Here is a 21,190-nt window from a genome sequence, read left to right on the forward strand (position 1 = left end):
GGACTTACTCTGCATCCTCTTCTTCCTCCTTGATCAATGCTATGGAAACAAAAGGCAGGGCTGTTGGTTACTACAGTAATATTATGGGAAGACAAGAAACATCCAACCCAACTGACTATACCACTTGCTAGCTGCTGGGAACCCTTACCCTCAATGTCATCAAGCTCACGGGGCCTGGTCCAGCGTGACTCTTTGGTCTGAGTGTTGTAGTAATAGGGCTTCCCAGTCTCTGAGCGATATTCACGCCAGGGGCAGCGAGATAACAAGAGCTGAAGGGATACAGAAAAGAAGTTGCAGGGAGTGAGGGGAGCAGACAGGATCACTGGGTTTTAACTACCTTTCTCCCTAAAGTGAAGGAGGCACTGGGGGTGATAAAGTCCCTAATTTTACCACTTAAAACAGGGCTGAGGATTGTCCAACTTGCAGGCCGTATATATTTCTTGGGCCCCCCAGTGCCCACTGATGCCTCCACCTCATGTTCTTGAAAAAAATTCAGTCCAAGACCCACAGTTTCAAACCTCCATCTTTGGAGGTCATTAAACAGAAGTTGGATGATCATGCTGAATCCTATGCTGGGAGAAAGGGAGAGTGAAAATAAAATAAATCACACAAGAGAGCTCTAACTGTATATTAATGCATGGTAGGAGGCTGGATTAGATGGCTTTTTCAGTCCCTTCCAACTCTGTGTTTTTATAAAACAAACATTTAATCCAGGTTTTCACTGTATAATAATTTGAGCCAAAACCTGCCTCCCAAAACAAGTGGAAGGTCACTTCTAGTTTCACAAAATCAATGCAGATTGCACAGGATCAGGTGGAGATGAAAATAGCCCTCCATCCCTTCTCTAAGTGCACTCAGCCCGTTTTCCTTAGAGATCACCAAGTCCAAACCCTTGCTCGGGGAAGGAATCTTGTAATGGCAGCATCTCTGACAGCTGGAAGCCCCTGCTTGAACATCTGCTCTCTTGTGCAGCAATAACTTCTGAGTGAGAATCCTTCACATGTCTGAAGGTAGTTGTCATGCCACCCTGTAACCTCTGTCTTCTGCATGCCCAGTTTTTTCAACTGCTCCATATAGGATTTCCAGACCCTCCGCAGCCTGCTCACCCACATTCTTGGAAGTATAATAACAATAATAAATGCAGTTAAGGTTGATCATGAAAAAGCAGGAAACAGTGGAGACAAGCTCTACATGCTGTAAGGCGATCAACTATTTATTCTTTCTAAATTAGCCCCATGCATTTTGGCCTATATGAGCAAAGGTCTTCTTCAGGGGGCCTAGTCCACGGATTTCTAGTCTACAGATTTAACCATCCACTGCCTGAAAATATTCAAAAATGTATATATATTCTAAAAAAATAAACCTTGATTTTGCCATTTTATATAAGAGACACCATTTTACTATGCCACTGTATATAATGGGACTTCAGCATCCACAAATTTTGGTATCCAAGGGGAAGTTCTGGAACCAAACCCCAGCAGATACCAAGGGCCCACTATAAACATGTTGGGTTATTTTAAAAGGAATCACTTGATCGTCTTTGAGTACATGGTGCTTGTCTCCTCACTGTTTTCTGCTTTTAACGTATATTTCAGTATTCTCTTCACTGATCTTGGAAAAAGCCCACATGGAGATTGCTGTCCCTTAGTTGCTGTTTCTGGTTGACCATCCTTCACTCATCACTCTACAAAGGTAAATCAACAAGGCACAAGAAATCTATTTTGAATCTTCCTTTCCCAAATGTCCAGGTTACCTAGAGCTCTCACCTCAGCCTTAGACTTGAGCTCATCTGGCTTTTCCCAACTTGATTGTTTGGTTTCAGAATTGTAGTAATACACACGTCCATCAGGAGCTCTGTGTTCACTCCATGCAGGTTTCTGAATAGAGGGGGGGGGGGGGCGAGGGAGTAAATAACTTAAAATTACAAGCAAAATAAGCTCATTCTGCACAGATCCAGGGGAGTTTATATTTTACCATCACACTATTCTAAAACAAAAAACTAGCACGAAGCAAAGAATCCCATATTTTGAGAATATAATTTCCATATTTTTTTAAAAAAATAAGTAAAATACAAAAAGTAAGCTTCTGGTCCTTATGGAGATGGGCTTCAAAGCACATGGAAAATGTCTGGTGAAAATCTTGTTAACTCAGGGTGGCTGAGTAAAGCTTTCCATGACCTGAGGGGAGGGTTGTATTTTGCTTAGCTGCTTATCCTTTTTTTTTGATAACCAGGGGGAAAAATACAACGAAAGAAATGAAAATAAAAGGGGGAAAAGAGGAGATGAGAGAGCACCAAACACACTGCATTTTGTTTATTTAACAGAAGTTATACTAGTTTCAAAGTGTTTTTAATTCAGATTTTTCCCCTCAGAATATAAGCAAAGCACAATAGACATCCCTGCTTCCTCTGTTTCTCAACCACAAAATGCCCTTCACAGCTGCCACAGACCCTTTCGCTTTCACACTATGCCACTCAATGATCTTTGTTTTTAGCAGGAGTCCAACTGTTTGCACTGGCTGAACTCCAGTAAGCCCACTGGCAGAACTCAGGATGCATCTGCACTGCACAAATAATGCAGTTTGATGCAATTTTAACTGTGATGGCCCAATGCTATGGAGTTCTGGGATGTGTAGTTTTGTGAGATATTTGGCCTTCTCTGTCAGAGAGTCCTGGTACCACAACAAATTACAAATTCAACAATTCCATAGGATGGAAACATGGTAATGAAAGTGGTGTCAAACTGCATCATTTCTGCAGTGCAGATGTAGTCTCAGTCTCCCTGTTGTACTTAATGCCTCACAATTACAATACCACTAAAGCAGGAGTGAGCAGACTTCAGGCTTGCAGAGTCTATTTAGTTTCTTTTACTACAACCTTCAGTTCTACCAACCAGAGCACGATGCAAAAAACCTAACTGGAAATTAGAAGATCCTGAGCTCAGGAATCTGTTCTCAGCATCAGAACTCATAGTCTTTTCACATATAAAAAATACACTCCATGTTACCCGAAGCTCTCTCACTTTCAGAAGGCTTATTTAGGGTTCATCTCTACTCTAAAGCTAGAGACACAGACCACCTCCCTCAAAATGGAATGGAGGTTCTCTGGAAGGCACACTGCTTTCTGGACTAGCACAAGTCCAAGCACACCATTATTTTGCCATTTTGAAAGGCTCTGAGCAAGAATCTATGACCTCTGCAAGTCTGTTCTCAACCTCACAATCCCTTTGGTTTGTTGCTGCTGTTCAACAGTTAATTACCTTCCGGCCTGTATCCAACATTTGGGAGCCACCGACAATCATGTTCTGTTGCATGGCCCCCGTCAATGGATTGGGGATCTGAATGGGGAAAAGAAAATCACAAGAACTAGAAAGCTATTTTCATAGAGCAGGAATAAAAATAACTGAAATGATACTTTCTTGCATAGGGAAAGGAGAAAGAAAACTACTTTCATACAGCATGGATAAAAATCATTGAAATTATTTATTCTTGCATGGGGGAATGAATTCCGTGAAGTTTTACATTCCTATTCCCAGATGCTTATCCAGCAAGTTCCTAACCATGCTCTACATGACAGCCATAGTTTACCCAACACCCCCAACTGGGGAAGAATTGCATTGACCTTGGCAACAAAAAAGAAGCATCAAACACCAATACAAAAAGATTGGCTGAGGAAGATGAGTGACCTTGCTGAAATGGACAGATTGATAATATCTATCAAAGAGAACTCTTTGAATAATTTTAAGAAAGACTAGAAATTGTTTATCATATACTTTCAGTCTCACTGAGGATATGAATCAGTTTTAGGTTTTGTAAACAGAATTGGTATGTGATGGAAGCATAAATATTTTATCATGTATAAGGAAGTAGAGAAATAGTGGTATATATCCATTGGTGGGGGAGGCGGGGGTAGACAGCAGTGTATGTTTATTTTTGTTGAGTAGTTTAATTTCATTTGTTTTGTTAGTGTTTGTGTTTTAGCTATATTTATAAAAAATGTTTGTGATCGTGGTTATGTTTAATAAAAACAATTTTAAAAAAGGAAAGAAGCATTGTAGTCCAAGTATTAGGAAGATATGGCAATCTTGCAATAAAAAAGACAAATTCCAATGGATGGTATTTAGATTTACCACAATAAAAAAGCAGGAACTATGCATTTAATCCCCACCTGCAACCTGCTTGAAAAAATTACAGCATGCTGTTAAAAACTTTTGGCCAATTACTCACCACCGGTGCTGCTTGAGTCACAATGGCTGCAAAAAAGGAAAGCAGAGATTAGGAATGGTGTCATTCCTCCTGCAGGGACCTCCTGCAAAAGGTTGTGAAATCCCAAGGTGATGATAGGGAGACCAGAGCTGTTCCCTCTCTGCAGAATGAATGCAGTTTGATGCTGCTTTAACTGCCATGGCTCCATCCTACTGAATCCTGGGATTTGTAGTTTGCTGTGGCACCAGAGTTCTCTGACAGAGGTTAAATATCTTACAAAACTACAAATCCCATAATTCCATAACACTGAACTATGATAGTTAAAATGGTATTAAAATACATTAATTCTGCAGTGTAGATGCAGCCTACATAGGTAGGATGGCTTAGGGCTCAGAAGGCTGGTTTCTCCAGGAACCAATTTCATTTAAAAAAAAATAAAAACGACTGTGGGAGACTGGGATTCAGCTTGCATGGAAAACCATCTCACCTAGACAAGCCTTTGATGAGAGCCATTATACATTTACTTACTTGTTCATTCATTCATTCATTCATTCAATTAATAACCCACTTTTCCCACCTCTGGCACAGGATCCAAACTTTTTTACAGTAATCTATTGTAAAATATAAGTTTAGTTACAATCTTATTTTACAGAATGAAAAAAAAATGGCTATGATAACAGCCAGGGCAATTCCCCCTTAGCAGTTATGTTAGGGGCTAAAATGCAGCATGTGCACCACTCTACATCCCTGAGCATTCCTAAACTGGGAAACTCTGTGGCTGCTGGTTTCATCCCAAGCACCCACCTAATGAAGGCACAAGGACCCTCTCGCCAGAGCTTGGGAAGTGGCAGAACTCTATTTCAGAGGTGGGCCAATTGTGTTCCTCCCCAGATGTCATTGGACTACAGCTCCCATCATTCCAGCCCATCCCATCAAACAGCCATGCTGTTTGGAATTGATGGGCATCGCAGTCCAAAAACATCTGGAAGAGGATCTGGAGGGAGATGGGCAAATCAAATTTTTCACAGAAATGCACAAAAAGCTCCTTATATAGATGCACTGCAAATGCATTAGAAATACAGCTGCAGAATGCTTACCACTGGATGGGTCTGCCACAGGGGTTGCCTGGCAAAAAGAAATGAGAGGTAAATCAAGGTGTTTGGACTTAACTCTCAGCCAACACTGGGGAAAATTCTAATATCTCCCCCTCTCTGCCAAGTGTGTAAAAAAAGGCCTAGCAGAATGATTTAGAGCCAGCGAGGAAAGGATTAAGTATATGGCTGTGCAACACACACACACACACTGTCCCTTCTCCTTTACTTTTGGGAAAGGAGGCCACTGAAACACAATATTGTTTGGGTTTGTCACATTTAGTAAGGTCCTGATGCATCTGCTGTTTTCTTTCAACAGTTAATCTTGCTATCCACGAGCTACCTCCGAAGGCCAGCAAATGCTGTCTCACTGGCCTGAGCCAAGTTGATAACATGACCCACAGCTGCTTGGCCTTAGCAGCCACCATCTGAAAATCTCCAATTCCAGTAATAGCCAACCTTCTGGCCAAGAGCAGAGCTGGGAAATATTACTTTTGGAACTACAATCCCCAGAGCTCCTGCCACCATGCTGGTAGAGGGGATTCTGGGAGCTGGAGTCCAAAGCTCTACTCAGCAACACTATGTTTCAGACCCAAAGTACCCTGTAGCACACATATACTGACATGGCCACAACAAGATATATTAAGCCAATATCAAGGGGCACACCTGCCCTTATCTCTAAATGCCAAATAACTCCAACTATGAGTATAATTTCTGGCATCTCACATAATACATCATGGATGGAGAACCACCAGCCTGTGGGAGAGGAGTTCCCCACCTAACCCATGTCTTCTTCTTTTTAAATTAAATTTTATACAAACATATAAAAAGACATACATAGAATCCATAGCTGCTTTTGCTGTTATCTCTGATCAATGATTGGGAGATAAGAGGCAATCTAATGCCAAAGAACTGAGCTCTCAGAAGGTTGTTGCACTAGAAGTGAATTCTGGTGTCCAGGAAACAGTGGGGCTTACTTCTGCAAAAATATCATAGAAGTAATGTGTGGTGTTTTTTTTTTTAATCACTGGTGGAGAAATCTCTAAATTGGTAAGAATTTAGGGCAAATCAAGCATAAATTCTCCATAGACGCCAAAATGATTAAATTGAGATTGTCTTACTTTGGACATATCACAAGAAGGCATGATTCGTTAGAAAGAACAAGATAGTAGAAAAACAAGCTTCATTTATATACCGCTTCATACCGCCTAAGCAATGTCTAAGGGGTTTACAACTGTAAGAAAAAAGGATGGATTGGTTCAATCAAGGAAGCCAGAGCCCTGAAACTGCAAGACTTGAGCAAGACAGTTATCTTGAAGATGTCTCATTCATAGGAATGCCATAAGTCAAAGTCAACTTGACATCAATTAACAACAAACATCTAGTCTTTCTCCCCACAATATGACCTTGGTAGCAGAATCATCATCGTCATTGCTATTGTTACGGTGGTTAATTCATATTTGTCCCACCTTTCCCTAAAACTAGGACTCAGTGCAGCTTATAAGAATTATAATAAATACACACAAAAACACAAGGAAGGATCTTTGTAAAAGCACATGTGATTAATAAAGTGCCACTGAACTAGCCATAGAATTAAAAGAATTTAAAACAGACCCATCAAAACACAAAATATGACAGAAAATAAAACAGCATACTGTCAAAAGCCCTTGCAGTCAACACCAAAAAGTCTTCTAGAAGGAATACACACCTCTGACCCTTCCCAGATTGGAATTCAGCCCCAGGGTTGAAAAAGATTCTCCACTTCTCCTGACCTACCTGCTACTCCCCTGAATCCCTGCTTCTCCCAGACACTCACCCCTCCAGTGACAGGAACAGGTCCAGCGGGTACCCCGGGCATGATCATTCCAGGCAGCATGGGTGGCACCATATTGGGCATCTGGAATAAAAGAGAAGGCAAGACCATGTGCATTATAAAAGCAATTGTCCAGAAAGGCAAATACAGATACTGTGAATGGGAATTACCTGTCCCAAGGGTGGTGGTCCAGGCATGGGTGGGATCAGCGGGGGAGGCGGCATCATACCTGGGGGCATGGGTGGCATAGGGGGTGGACGTGGTCCCATTGGGGGCAATCCCATTGGGGGAAAGGGAGGTGGGATCCCAGGAGGAGGCATCTGGAAGCAACGAGAAATACACAAAGATAGTATTCCCCAGTCATAGGTACCCAAAAGCAGATGCCATTTAGCAAAACATATCTTGAGTATCTCTAACTAAAAACAAATTAGATTACATAGTAAAAAGGAACTACTTTCACAGAATAATCCTCAAAATATAACATCACACATACACACACTTTGTATGCATCACATACAAATCCTACAAAATTCTACCACAGACATGAATAACTGATACCTGAAATTCTGATAATGTTCCCTAATCCATGTTTTAGACATAGCACTCCCTGACTGTGACCCCAATAAAGAAATAAATGAGGAAACACGGCCATGTTCTGAACTTCTCCAAAATTTGTCATGACCTTTAAGGTCTTGAAGACATCTCCTTGCCCATCTCCCCTAGAATGCATCTTGTAATATATCTTTCCAAGAGAACACTGCTTCCAATTGGTAGTGAGCAACACAAAAACAAAGGTTCTTGGAGGACATTTTTCACTGACACTTACTGGTAAGTATATGAATGATCTGAACGTGGGAGAGAATTTTCCCCAGGAGAGAGCAGCTAGCGTGCTGCCTTGATTCATATTATCAGAATAGGGCAACTAAGAAGGGGGAGGGCCCCTCTGTGAGTCAGTGTCACTCCCAGTTTGGGGGGATTGTGAGGAGTAGGGAGACCCAAATCAACACATTTTTGTAGCACTTTGTGTGCATGGGTACCATATTTTGGCTGGAAAACTGGGTGAATATTTTTCCAATTTTGGGGGAGGGGCCAGGGGCTTTGGGGGAGGCAAACAGGGAAAAGGGGCTTTGTGTCACCCACAGGCCATACATTTCCCACCCTAAGCCTGCTACAAGTTAGCTTAGTTTAATACTTTAACTATCACAGTTTCCTACCATGACTAAAAAGATTATTCTAAATGGAGTTATTTTACTATCTCAGGTCCTAAATCCACTGCTGAAATAATCCAGTTTGAGACTGCTTTAACTGCCCTGGCTCAATGCTAGGAAATTCTAGGAACTGTAGTTTTGTGAGAGATTTAGCCTTCTCTGTCAGAGACCTCTGGTGCTACAATAAACTACAATTCTCAGTTTTCCCTAGCACTGAGCTGGGGCAGTTAAAGACATCTCAAACTGGATTATCTCTGCAGTGTGAGTTGCCTTTCCTAGTGATGAATTTTAGATTGTAGGCTCCTCAGGCACAGAGGCCTCTGTTCTAATTAAACTATTTGATGCAAACTTTATGTTAATGGTGCAATCATCACTGTTGTCACCATCTTCCTGCCATTTGCAGTGTGCCGGCAAAGTGCTGCCTGTAGGTCATAACCCCTCCAGGCCATTTATACATCCTTCAAGGATTTTCATGTCCCCTCAATTTGTGGGTAGGGTGCAGTGGATAACAACGGGTTGCATGTCTCTTCAGGGTTCCATTGCAGGTCTCCCAACACCAGACTGTTGCCCACAATTTACATCCAAACATGTCATTTCCCTTGTGGTCTTTCCAGATATACTCAAAATCCCCAACGGATCCTGATGATCTTCATCAACTGCATAACACTCTCATTCATGCACACACCTGCTGAAATGCAAATTGAACAACACTTGACTTACGAAAGGAGGAGGCAGAATTGGCGGAGGTGGTGGGGCAGGGGGAAATGGGGCCGGCTGCCCAGGAGGAGGGCCACTCCCTGAATCTGGAGCTGACTGCAAAAGAAAGATAGAGAAAGTGAATGGGGCTCCCCATACCTGGATCCTGAACCTTATAGCAGAGGTGCACATGTGTGGCCCTCCATATGATTTTGGACTGCAACTCTCATCAGTCCTAGCCAGTATGATGGCAACAAGTTGCCCACCTCTGCCTTAAAACACACAGGCACAAGCACATACACCTTAAAGCAGAGGTGAGAATTACATGCCAATCAGATGTTGTTGGGCCTCCCAGCACCCCTCACCACTGACTATGCTAGTTGGGGCTGATGGGAATTGTAGTTCAGCAACATCTGGAAAGCCACATTATTTCCACCCCTACATTAGAGGTCATCCTTTCATCCCATACTAGTTAGAAATTCGTATGCTGCTGTATATACTCATGTATAAATTTACAAATTTTAGTCAAAAAAATTGACTCCAAAAACCTGAGTTGACTTATCCAAGGATCAATGTAAGTACCAATGTAAGTACTTTAATTCTTATATAAAAAGGACCATCCCCTGGTGAAAGGCAAGAGTATCATCCGTTCTGGAAGAAGTCACGCCTCCTTTACATTCTCTCATCCATGAAGCCTTTAGTGTGATCACAAACGGTCATGCTAATTGTGTAAGTTTTCTTGCACAGTTTTCCTTGGCTTTATCCTTTGCATCACCCCTAAGTGTTAATCTCGACTTGTCCACAAGTTATATCAAAATCCATAATTCTAGCCATGCAACCTGCCCTCAACTTATACATGAGGTTGACTTATAGTCAAGTATATATGGTAAGTTGCATGAAATAGTAGAAATATGGGCTGACTCCACATACTAGTTGTGCAAGAAAGTTTCTTGCCTATATCATTCACCCTTTTTATGAAGGTCATCATGTCCCTCCTTAGCCATCTCCTTCATAAATTATGAAAACCCAAATGCTTTAATAGTCTTCTTTTGTACAGAAGATGCTCCAGCACGTGGATAATTTAAATCACCTTCTCCTGTATGATGAGCAGACAAAGATTACTCTTGGGTAGCAACACACCCTTGGGAAGTAACATAGGGAGAGATGAAAAGATTGTTCAGAAATAATCTGCTTGCCTGCAGTAGATGGAAACAACTACGTGTGAAAAATTGTGAGGAATGGCTATATGTGGAAATGAGTAATATATGGAAGTATATCTGGAGATTGCCTTGTTCTCTCCCATGTAAGTCAAGGACCAAACTGGGAAAGGGCTAGACCAAACCTAACTGGTTCTCTTTAATCTCTGAGCAAAGCTTCTTACCAGCCTCAGTTTATCACCTAAACTGGAACATGGGGAGCTGCCTTGATAAAATTACCCCATCTAGTTCATGACTGTCTACACTGACTGGCAAAGACTCACCAGGGTTTTCTGTAAGATCTTTCCTAGTGTGAACTTGGGGCGACTGACATGCAAAAGAAGGGTTCCTCCAAGCTATAGCCCTTCACCTGATGCATAGCTTGGGGAAATTCATTTTAAGGCAATTTGAGCCCACAAAGCTTTTGAAGCTTCTTGAACAGGAGTGCAGTCACTTCAGATATTTTAGCAAACAATTCCAACAATGCACCCCCAAGGAACTGTAGGCCCATCTGGAGAACCAAATAGCTCCCCCTCTCCTGCAATCTATCTGCGTGTAGAGCCAGCATGGTTCAGTGGTTTGAGTGCTGGACTATGGAGACAAGGATTCGATTCCCCACTCAGCCATGAAACCCACTGGGTGACCTTGAGCACATGCTCTCAGCTTCAGGGGGAAGGCAATAGCAAACCTCCATTGAACAAATCTTGCCAAGAAAACCCCATGATAGGTTAACCTAAAGATCGCCTTAAGTTGGAAAGGACATGAAGGCACACAACAACAACAACAACAACAACTTCAGCAACTTCAAATTACTCTCTCCTCTGACAGTGACATCAGGCAATAAGTTTATTCTCAGCTTGCTCTTCAGGGAAGTTTCTTCAGTACTAATCTAGGGCTCCTTGCCTCAGATATAGGCAATTCTCAAAGACCAGTTTGAGAAACTGACTCATTTAGCATATTCTTTTGTATATTCATTACATATACAGGTGTCCATGTCTATCAGATTCCCTTTGTCTGCACCTACAGATTTATCTGCATTGGCTGTCTGCAGGTGGACATCCATCCTTTGATGCTTCCTCATATACTTGGATGATTTTGCATATTTAGATCAACAACACTGGCTCTCAATCTTTGGTCTTCCATGTGTTTGGGACTCCCCAAAGCTGCACTTATCCTGGCCAAAAGTAAAACGTTTGGGAGGCTGAAGTCCAAAGCATCTGAAGAACCAAAGGCCGGGAACCAAGAATCCACATAATGTAGGGGTGAGGAACCTCTTTTAGCCTGAGAGTTGCATTCTGTCTTAGATAAATTCTTTGGGGCCACATTCCAGGAGGTGGGTGGAGGGAAAGGGGTGGGACCAAAAGACCAGTATGCTTATCTTCAACCCTTCAGTGCTATTAAATAAGCCTTAAGAGAGATGTGTCAGCATGTTGGAATTGAGAAGGAGACCTAATGAAAAGCTAGAAACCCCCCCTCCCCCGCATTATTTCAGTGAAGGGGATGCTGGAACACCAATGAGCCAGACTGGCACCCCCAAAAGGGCTAGATTTAATCCCAAGGCTGGAAGTGCCTCACTCTTAATATAACTCATACATTAGTGGTTTGAGCATTGAACTATGAGGAACAGGGTTTGATTTCCCACTCAGCTATGAAACTCCCTGGGTGACCTTGGGTGAGTCATAGCCTCTTAGCCTCAGGAGAATGCAATGGCAAATCTCTGAACACATTTTGCCTAGAAAATCCCGTGACAGGGTCCCCTTAGAGTCGCCCTATGTCAGAAATGACTTGAAGCACAAAACAACAATATCCATATATAAATGCACACATGCCTACTGCCTTATTTGTACATCTCTGTCTCTTTGAGGACGACTGCACCCATCCTGGTATGTACATTTCTGTGTGCTTATCATGACATATGCATGCTTCTATGTGTTCTATTCACTGCCATGTGCTCATTCCCATAGGCATTGAAAGGTGTGTGCAAATATAGAACTGAAAAGAGGCAGCAGACATGGGGCTGGGTTTGACCTGTGTGAGCTTGGATTCCCACTCAGTTGTGGCCCACCTTGTGGTGGACAGATGTGGCCCCAACTCATCTTAATTTATCCTTACACTCTTGAAAGGATATGGCTGGCCCAGGTTCAGCCTTTATAGGATAAAACTGGTGGTACCCACTTCCGTTGTATTTTATGCACACACCTTCCTTCGCCACAGAGAGAGACAGGGATGTGTGCACACATGCTTTGCAAAAAGCATCTAAGGAAGTAGACTGAAGTCTATGAAAGCTCATGCTGCCAACTTCTTTCTTTCAGTTAGTCTCAAAGCTGCTACAAGATCTCTCTACATACTGATTCTACAGACTAGCATGGCTATATTGTTGAACATGCCTTTCATGTACACCTGTGTGTGTATGTGGAGGAGAAAAGGAGTTGAACACCTGGCCTTGGAGGGAGAGAAGAATTGGCATAATCTGCTAGACTTGATTCTCTTCCCCACTGCCATTCCCTTCTCCTTTTGTGCCACTGTCTTTTTAAGTTGTAAGCCTGAGGACAGGGGACTGCCAAATTAACAATCTGTAAAATGCCATGAAAGCCCTTGTGGCTGAAGAGTGGGAGTATAAAAACAGTGGGCCCTCCATATTTGCTGGGGTTTGGTTTCAAGACCCACCGTGGATACCAAAATCAGTGGAAGCTCAAGTCCCATAATAATAATAATAATAATAATAATAATAATAATAATAATAATTATTATTATTATTATTATTATTATTATTATTATTTTAAAAATTAAATACAATGGTATAGCATAATGGTGTCCCTTATATAAAATAGAAAAATCAAGGGTTACTTTTGGGAATTTTATATATATTTTAAAAATTTTCAAGCTGTGGCTTCTTCAATCCGTGGATAAAGAATCTGTAGATACAGAGGGACAACTGTCTTCAATACATAAATAAAAACAAACACTATATGTGTTTGAACAAAGCCCACCTTCTTACCTGGCCCCTGGGCCTCTCTTGCCAGTCTAGTACCCCTGTAACCCTAACCACACCTGGGTGCCCGGGGGCCACCTCCAACCACAGACCAGAGAGGGAAGAAAAGGGTGATGTGGGCAGAAGAGGGAGGGAGGGAGGCAGAGAGACCAGATGCTCTCACCTCCAAGGATGCCAGGCACTGCAAAATGGAGGATATGGCAGAAAAATGGAGGACATGACCACAAAAAAACTTTTTAAAAAACCACTCATAGAACGATAAACCTATGCTTCTTAGTCTTGATCCAAATGGAGGACATTTTAGAATTCCTCCTGGACAGAAGGGGGTTGAAATGGAGGCCAGGTTCTGGGGGGGAAAAAGGAGTATGTCTATGGTCACCTTGCCCTTTTCCAGGATATTTCCTACATTTCAAACTATATATCCAAGAGGAATGTCAAAAAATCTTCAATTCTGGCATTCCTAAATATTTTGGCATTCCAAAAAGGATGAAAGGGAGGTCAGGCCCTGGAATAAAGGAGGATGTATATGGTCACCTTGCCCCTTCCTGGGACATTTCCCATGTTTCGAACTACATATCCGTATCTATTTTGATCTATTTTATTGATTGTATGTACAGCGCTGAGTAAATCTATAGTGCTATATAAATAATATCCAAGAGGAATGTCAAAAGAAAAACCCTTCCTTTCTGAGGAGCATGACTAAGAAGCATGGGTTGCCCTTTATAATTGTGTGCATTTATTTTTCTGCAATGTTCATGCTTCTTAGTCCTGGGGGACATTTTGGACTTCCAAGGAGGATGAAAATGGAGGACAGGTCCTGGAATAAAGGAGGACGTGTATGGCCACCTTTCCCAGGACATTCCCTGCATTTCAAACTACATACATCTCCAAGAGGGATGTCAAATTAAATAAAAAAAGCCCTATATTCTGACTATAAGAAGCATGGGTTGACATTTGCAGTATTTGCATCTTTTTATTCTTCTGTGCAAGAGGGGATCCCATTCCCAAAACGCCCTCCACTCCCAGCCTGACCAAGGTTTTGTAATGAGGCATTGCCTTCCTCCATTCTTTCCCTTCTCTTTCCCTGGCAGTGGCAGGGAGGTCCTCCATTTTGTGTTGAGGGAGGTGGGCCACCTTGGATGGAGCCAGGGGAGACCCTGGCTCCTTGGGCTGAGAGGAGGAGGAGGAGGAGGATGCTCCTCCATCCCTCGCCCTCCACCCTGGCCCCCTCCGCCCCCCATCCCTCCCTCCTTGGGCCCCTTCTCCTCCTCCTCCTCCTTCTCCAGGGGAGGGTCGGGGGGTAACAAAGCAACGGACATTACCATGGCCGAGGAGCCTCGCATCAGCTGGGCGCCTCAGCTCAGCCCACCCGGCAGTAAGGGCCGTTGCGATTGGAGCAGGAGGCGAGGCTGAGGAGGAGGAGGAGGAGGAGGACTGAGGAGAGGCCTCCTCCTCCTCCTCTCTTCTTCTCCCTCAGGCGCCAAGAGGAGGCAGAGCAGGCCCAAGGGGCGTCCACACTGAGGAAATAAACCGCTTTCGCTGCCCTGGCTCCCTCCCACGTGTAACACTACAAATCCACCACACAGTGGCCCTTGTCTTAGGGCCCCAGTGGTTCCCAAACTTTGGTCCCCCAGATGTTTGGGACTTCAGCTCCCAGAATTCCTGGCCATTGGCCATTCTGGCTGGGGCTTCTGGGAGTTGAAGTCCAAAAACCTGAAGGACCAGAGTTTGGGAATCATCGTCTGAGGCCAAACAAGCACCCCCCCCCAAGAGACATGAATTCAAAGACGTAATAGCCTTGAATACAACAATAAATATATAATAATATTTTAAATTTTATTTATGTAATTTACAAATAAACATCAACAATATATTATAACATAATATTATTTATTTTTTATTTAGAAACACATCAACATATATTAGACAATTTAAAAACAATTATACACATATAATCATAACATTAATACACACTATTAAGTATTTTATAATATAAAAATAATTATATATAATATATAATGATAATATATTTTTATATATAATTATTATTATATATTGGATCTCATTGCAGAGGCAAGGTATAAATGATAATTATTATTATTATCATTATTATTATTCATACCCCGCCTCTCCAATGAGATCGAGGCAGCTCAAAAACATTTGAGAATAGTAGTGTTGGCTGTTTAGTAAATTCAAACAAGAACATATCAGACAGTGACACCTTCATGAAGTGAAAGGATTTCATGACCAGCATCTATAGCTTTTTGTGGTTTTAGGGGGCTATGTGGCCATGTTCTGGAAGATTTTATTCCTGAAGTTTCGCCAGCATCTGTGGCTGGCATCTTCAGAGAATGCTGGCATGGGTGTATATATACATATACATAAACACACACACTATGTGACCTTAAGTTAGAAGGAGTGATTTATATATGTGAAGTTGGAGGCTTTCATGGCCGGCATCCTTTTTTTTTTTTTTGTGGGGTTTTCAGACTATGAGGCCATGTTCTGGAAGAGTTTATTCCTGATGTTTCGCATGCATCTGTGGCTGGCATCTTCAGAGAATGCTGACATGGAAGTAAGAGAGGTGTGTATATATGTGTGTGTGTGTGTGTGTGTGTGTGTGTGTGTGTATTACCCTGGGATGGGAGGAGTGGTTTCCTCCAGTGCAACTCTGTGGTCAACTTTAACTAAAAGTTGCACTGAAAGACCATTTGTAGCTACTCCATTGCCGTTCTATGGTCAGTGTATGTTGGACATTGACCACAGAGTTGCACTGGAGACCTAGAGATTCCTAGAGAGGTGTCCTCTCAGGTAAAAACAGTGTTTTGTTATTTGCAGTTTTTCCATATTCATAGGGGTCTTGTCCCTCCACTGTACACCCCACTCTGTTCTATGCCAGCACTCTCTGAAGATGCCAGCTACAGATGGCAAAATGTCAGAAACAAATCCTTCTAGTGTTAGGGTGTGTGTTGAGGTAAAAAAAAATTACAGCAGTGTCTTGGAGGTACATTAACAAAAATAGCTTTACTCAGCAGAGTCATAAAATTTAAGTAAAAAACACTGTAGAATGGCTCAGTACAAAAGAGCAAAAATAAACATAGTACAGTGCGCCCTTACTTTATGCAGGGGATCCGTTCCGGACTCCCCTGCTTAAAGCAAACACCACCTATGCTCAAGCCCCATTTAAATGAATGGGGCTTGTGCACGCAGTGGTGCAGCAGCACATCCACCATAGGCACACACCCCATTCATCCCTATGGGATGCACTGCCCCTTCTCCCCACATGGCTTTCAGCATATGCTGAAAGCTGCGTATGACACGGGCACACTGTACAGCTTATAGTACATCAGCATACTACCTCAATAGTGAACAGCATGACCAGTCCCAGCAGCATATACAATCATGGAGAGCAAAGTCATCCAGCATGAACAGCACTACCGATCCCTCTATGCTCCAGCAGCATGGAGAACAAACAATACCAGTACACTCTCAGAAACCCAGCAGACTTACAAAGCACTTATAGTCTGCAGATTGGCTATGATAGCTACCTGGCCTAACTGGCCAATTGCTCTCTCATTTAGTAATTGCAGGCTTACCTTATTCTGGTTACACCTGCCATTTGCTACACCTTCATCCAGTCACAACTTACTGTGCTGACTTGCACATCCTGACATCTAGAACATGGCCACATAGCCTGAAAAACTCACAAAAGACTAAGGATACCAGCCATGAAAGCCTTCAACTTCACACATGTAAATCACTCCTCCCAACTTAGGGTCACACAGGATATATATACCCCACTCTCTTCCATGCCAGCCTTTCTCTAAAGATGGCAGCCACAGATGATGCGAAACATCAGAAATAAACTCTTCTACATAGCCCAAAAAACCCACAAAAAACTATAGTGATACATTTATTGGTCAACCGAAATGCACAATATACTTGTTGCAAGCTTTCGAAGCTCAGCTGGTTTCTTCAGCAGGCAAGGTGTTACAAACCAAACAGGAGAGAATTAGAGATGTCAGTAAAATGTCTGCATTTTGTTGTTTCTGTTCTTAGTTAAAATGGCATTTTAGCTCTGTTAATCTGGAGAGCAGCGGTCCCCAAACTGTGCTCTTCAAGGGATTTTGGACTTCAGCTTTCAGAATCCCAGACTATTGGCCAACATGGCTGAGGCTTCTGGGAGATGAAGTTCAAAGTCTCTTAAAGGGCACAGATTGGGGACCACTGCTTTAGAGAGATCTTGTAGCCCAGCTGTTCCAAAAACTGTGCCTTTTAAGAGATTTTGGACTTCACCTCCCAGAAGCCTCAGCCATGTTGGCGAATAGTCTGGGATTCTGGGAGCTGAAGTCCAAAATCCCTTAAAGAGCACAGTTTGAGGACCACTATTGTTGCCCCTTTGAGACTCACTGAAAAACAGAAGTTGGCAGCATGAGCTTCTGAGGAAGTAGACTTAAGTCTATAGTGTATAGACTATAATGCATCTGAGGAATTAGACTTTATGCTGCCAACTTCTTTCTTTCAGTTGGTCTCAAACGTGCTACAAGATTTCTTATAATAGGCATGTTGCTCAGACAAGGTGTTAAAAACCATACAGGAAAACAAAAAATGGGATGTGTAGTTTTTAACAAGGCCCAAGAGTGCTGGTGCCTCCTCACAAAACATGGGATTCTGGTCATGTGCCTATGGTCCAACACACTGCAGAAATAATCCAGTTTGAGACCGCTTTAACTGCTCTGGCTCAATGCCAGAGAATTTGCTTTAACATACTGAAAAAAGCAACAGATTTGTATAATTAGCTGAAATGTAAAAGTTTATGTAACACAGATTAGAGGTGGGCAGAAGATAGATCTGGATTTTCTTATAGGCTTTTGTATGGTTTACATTACAATAAGCAAAGATTTCTGACTTCTAGTTTAAAATTAACAACAGCAGCAAGAAAATTACTACTCCTTCCACCTCCTAAATTGTGTGTGTACATGCCTTCAATTTGCCTGGTGACCCCATAGATTTCATAGGGTTTTCTTAGCACAAAATAAGGTAGAGATAGTTTTGCCAGATCCTTCCTAAATTATATTGCTTAAATGAAGACAGCTTGGAGGTGCCTGGAGTGTACTTTCTGTGATGAAAAGTTTAGCTCAGTTTTGAAAGCGTTCCCGGACTTGGAGTTCTTTACTTGTAAATATTTGTTTGGATTGTATTTTCCATTTCCATGTATGGTTGTGAAAATTGAGAGTGAAGAAAGCCGATAGGAAGGAAATAAACTAATTGGAAATATAGCACTGGAGGAGAGATCTGCGGATACCATGGACTGCCAAAAAGACAAATAAATGGGTCCCAGAGCAAGTCAAGCCTGCGCTATCTCTAGGAGCCAATATGTCTCAATGGGAGACTGTCATATTTTTGACATATCATGAGAAGACAATAATGCTTGGTAAGGTGTAAGGAAGTAGAAAAAGATGGATTGAGGAAGCCAAAGCACTGAGTCTGCAAGACCTAAGCATGGGACACTTGGAGGTTTCTCATTCACAGGGTCACCATAAACCAAGGTTTACTTGGCAGTAATAAACAATTGCAACAGGCTATAGCAAATGGATCTAGAGCTCTAGTCAAAGGTGTAACATATCTTTTTCCTAAAATCTACCTGCCTACCCCGGCTCTAGACCTGGGTGGCCTTCCAGATGGTAGATTGCAACGCCCATTACCCTTGGCCAGTACCACAATAAAGGATGAGGGGAGGTGAAGTTCAACAATATCTGGAGGGCATTTTTTTCAGGATTGGTGTGGGTATAGTGCAGCCTTCCAGATGTTGCTGAACTGCAGTGGTCAGTAGCCCTAGCCAGCACAGCTTGTAAAGAGGGATCATGGAAGTTGCAGTTCAACAACCTGTGGAGCACCACACAGTCCCTACCTTTGCCTAAGTGGCAGGAAACAACTTTTGACATAGAAATATTGAGTGTCCAGCCACTTCTGAGACTCTTTTATTTTTACTCCCTCTCACTTGCTATAATAGCAAATGATAATTGATAGCAACCATTTTCTATCTAATCATTGACCCATGTAGCCTGCAAGAACCTTTCTCCTGATGTTGATAGCACAGTGTACCCTTCCTCAACCTCGCACTCACCAGATGTGCTGAAATACAACTGCCATCATCCTCATCTGGGGTATCCACAGGCACGCATGCACGCGCTCACACAAATGGGTGTACGCTATTCTACTGTATTTGTAACCTTCTTAGATGGGAATTTGGGTAGAAAATGACTGTTTCATTCTCTGAAATGTTACCAGGAGGGGGCACCCTACATCCCCATAATGAATGTAGCAAAGGCCCCAAGGCAATTTTTAAAAGGGTATGTTATATATCCTCCCTCAGATTAAGGAATGACATTTTCAAACCCGACCATTAAAGCATCCTTGAGCCCCTTTTATGCACTCTGAGAACATGCATTAATGTTGTTAATACAGGAAAGAAAAGGTACAGTCCCACAAGCCCTTGGCAACAGGCCATAAAGGCATCTTCCTGCTAGGCACTCTTTCCACAGCTCTTTTCCCAGTACTCAGCAGATATGTGTGTGTGTGTGTGTGTGTGTGTGTTTTAGCTTGCTGTGAGTTTGTTGTAAGACTGGAGGAGGAAGCTGAATCTGAGAGGGTCAGTGGCATAGAACTGTTGGGGCTGCCTTAAAGTCAGGTATAATGCCTTTGTCTGGAAACTCTTATTTATTTCATTTATTGGAAGCCTTTTTATTAAAACCAAACCAAACCAAACCAAACCAAACCTGTAGGCACATTATAAGTAAAACATGCAAAGGGTTTAAAACCATAGCTCCCCAAAAGAACAAATTAGTGTATGTGGATAATATCAGCCTCGTACTGATGTTTAAAAATAGGCCAAGTACATCCTATCAAGTGCCTGGAGCAAATAATAATAATAATAATGATGATGATGATGATGATGATGATGATGATGATGATGATGATGATGATGATGATGATGATATATTGATATATTTATATGCCGCCCAATCACTGGAAATCCGGGCGACTTACAACAGAAAGGATAATACAAGGCAATAACAATAAACATGAATTAAAAAACAAATGTAATATAGCAATGCACTGAACAATAACAATAAAATAAGATAGCGAGGGGTGAAAACCTTGTGGGCCTCTACAGCTTTCTGAACTAGGATTCCCAGCATTCCTCATCATTGACCCTCCTGGCTAAGGCTGACAGGACTTGCAGTCCAACAGCATTTAAGTTATGACCTGTAAAGCCCTATATAGCTTGGTTCCAGACTTCCTAAAAAGTCATATCTCCTTATATGAGGCCGCCCAAGTTTTAAGATCCTTGGGGGAGTGCTTTCTCCCCCTGGTCCTACCACCCTCACAGGCATGTTTGCTGAGTACACAGGAGAAGGCCTTCTCAATGGCTGCCCCCAAACTCTAGCATTCCCTTCCGCAGTAGGATAGGCTCCATGCTTTCCTTCCACCACCAGCAGCCATGTCTGCAAGGGACAAATGCAAGGGTCTCCCATTTGTTCCCTTAGCAGGGAGATCTGACACCGTGCGATCCAAAGCCTGGTTCTGGTGAGAGCAGACTGTACAATGTCTAGCCCACTCAGCACCAGAACCAAGCTTTATTTGTCTTATAGTAGCTAGTTACTCTAGATCTTCTGGGAAGATCTGAAGCCCTCCATCCTGATCCTGGACAGCTGTTTGAAATGCATCCCACATCCAAGAAGGAGCCCCTGTGGCGCAGTGGTTAAATGCTGGTACTGCAGCCACAATGTTGTAAGTTTAATCCTAGAAGAGGGCTCCAAGGTCCCCTCAGCCTTCCATCCTTTCAAAGGTAGGTAAAATGAGTACCCAGCCTGTTGGGGGCAATTGGGTTACGCATTGTAAACCACTTAGGGAGCGTTAGTTCACTGATAAGCAGTATAGAAATGTACTTGCTATTGCTATCCATTGCTACCGCCAGTCACTCATTC

The 21,190-nt window shown here is 42.5% G+C and overlaps 1 protein-coding gene across 3 annotated transcripts in view; it reads right to left on the reverse strand.

Moving 5' to 3' along the window:
* Positions 1 to 14,633, reverse strand: part of PRPF40B (pre-mRNA processing factor 40 homolog B) — a 34,512-nt gene extending 19,879 nt beyond the window's left edge. For 2 of the 3 annotated variants that reach the window (XM_042451681.1, XM_042451682.1), the window contains exons 1-9: positions 9,036 to 9,128; positions 7,278 to 7,427; positions 7,111 to 7,191; positions 5,301 to 5,328; positions 4,225 to 4,250; positions 3,258 to 3,335; positions 1,767 to 1,877; positions 149 to 269; positions 9 to 39 (exon numbers count right to left, since the gene is read on the reverse strand). In XM_042451681.1, coding sequence (XP_042307615.1) covers positions 9 to 39; positions 149 to 269; positions 1,767 to 1,877; positions 3,258 to 3,335; positions 4,225 to 4,250; positions 5,301 to 5,328; positions 7,111 to 7,191; positions 7,278 to 7,427 — 626 coding nt within the window. In that variant the 5' untranslated portion in view covers positions 9,036 to 9,128. Of the gene's footprint in view, positions 1 to 8; positions 40 to 148; positions 270 to 1,766; positions 1,878 to 3,257; positions 3,336 to 4,224; positions 4,251 to 5,300; positions 5,329 to 7,110; positions 7,192 to 7,277; positions 7,428 to 9,035; positions 9,129 to 14,521 lie in introns of those variants that run through there. The other variant, XM_042451680.1, reaches the window with a different exon arrangement.
* Positions 14,634 to 21,190: the final 6,557 nt, after the last annotated feature.

This window comes from Sceloporus undulatus, chromosome 2 (assembly GCF_019175285.1).
Source record: "Sceloporus undulatus isolate JIND9_A2432 ecotype Alabama chromosome 2, SceUnd_v1.1, whole genome shotgun sequence".
In the NCBI taxonomy this organism is placed as follows: domain Eukaryota; kingdom Metazoa; phylum Chordata; class Lepidosauria; order Squamata; family Phrynosomatidae; genus Sceloporus; species Sceloporus undulatus.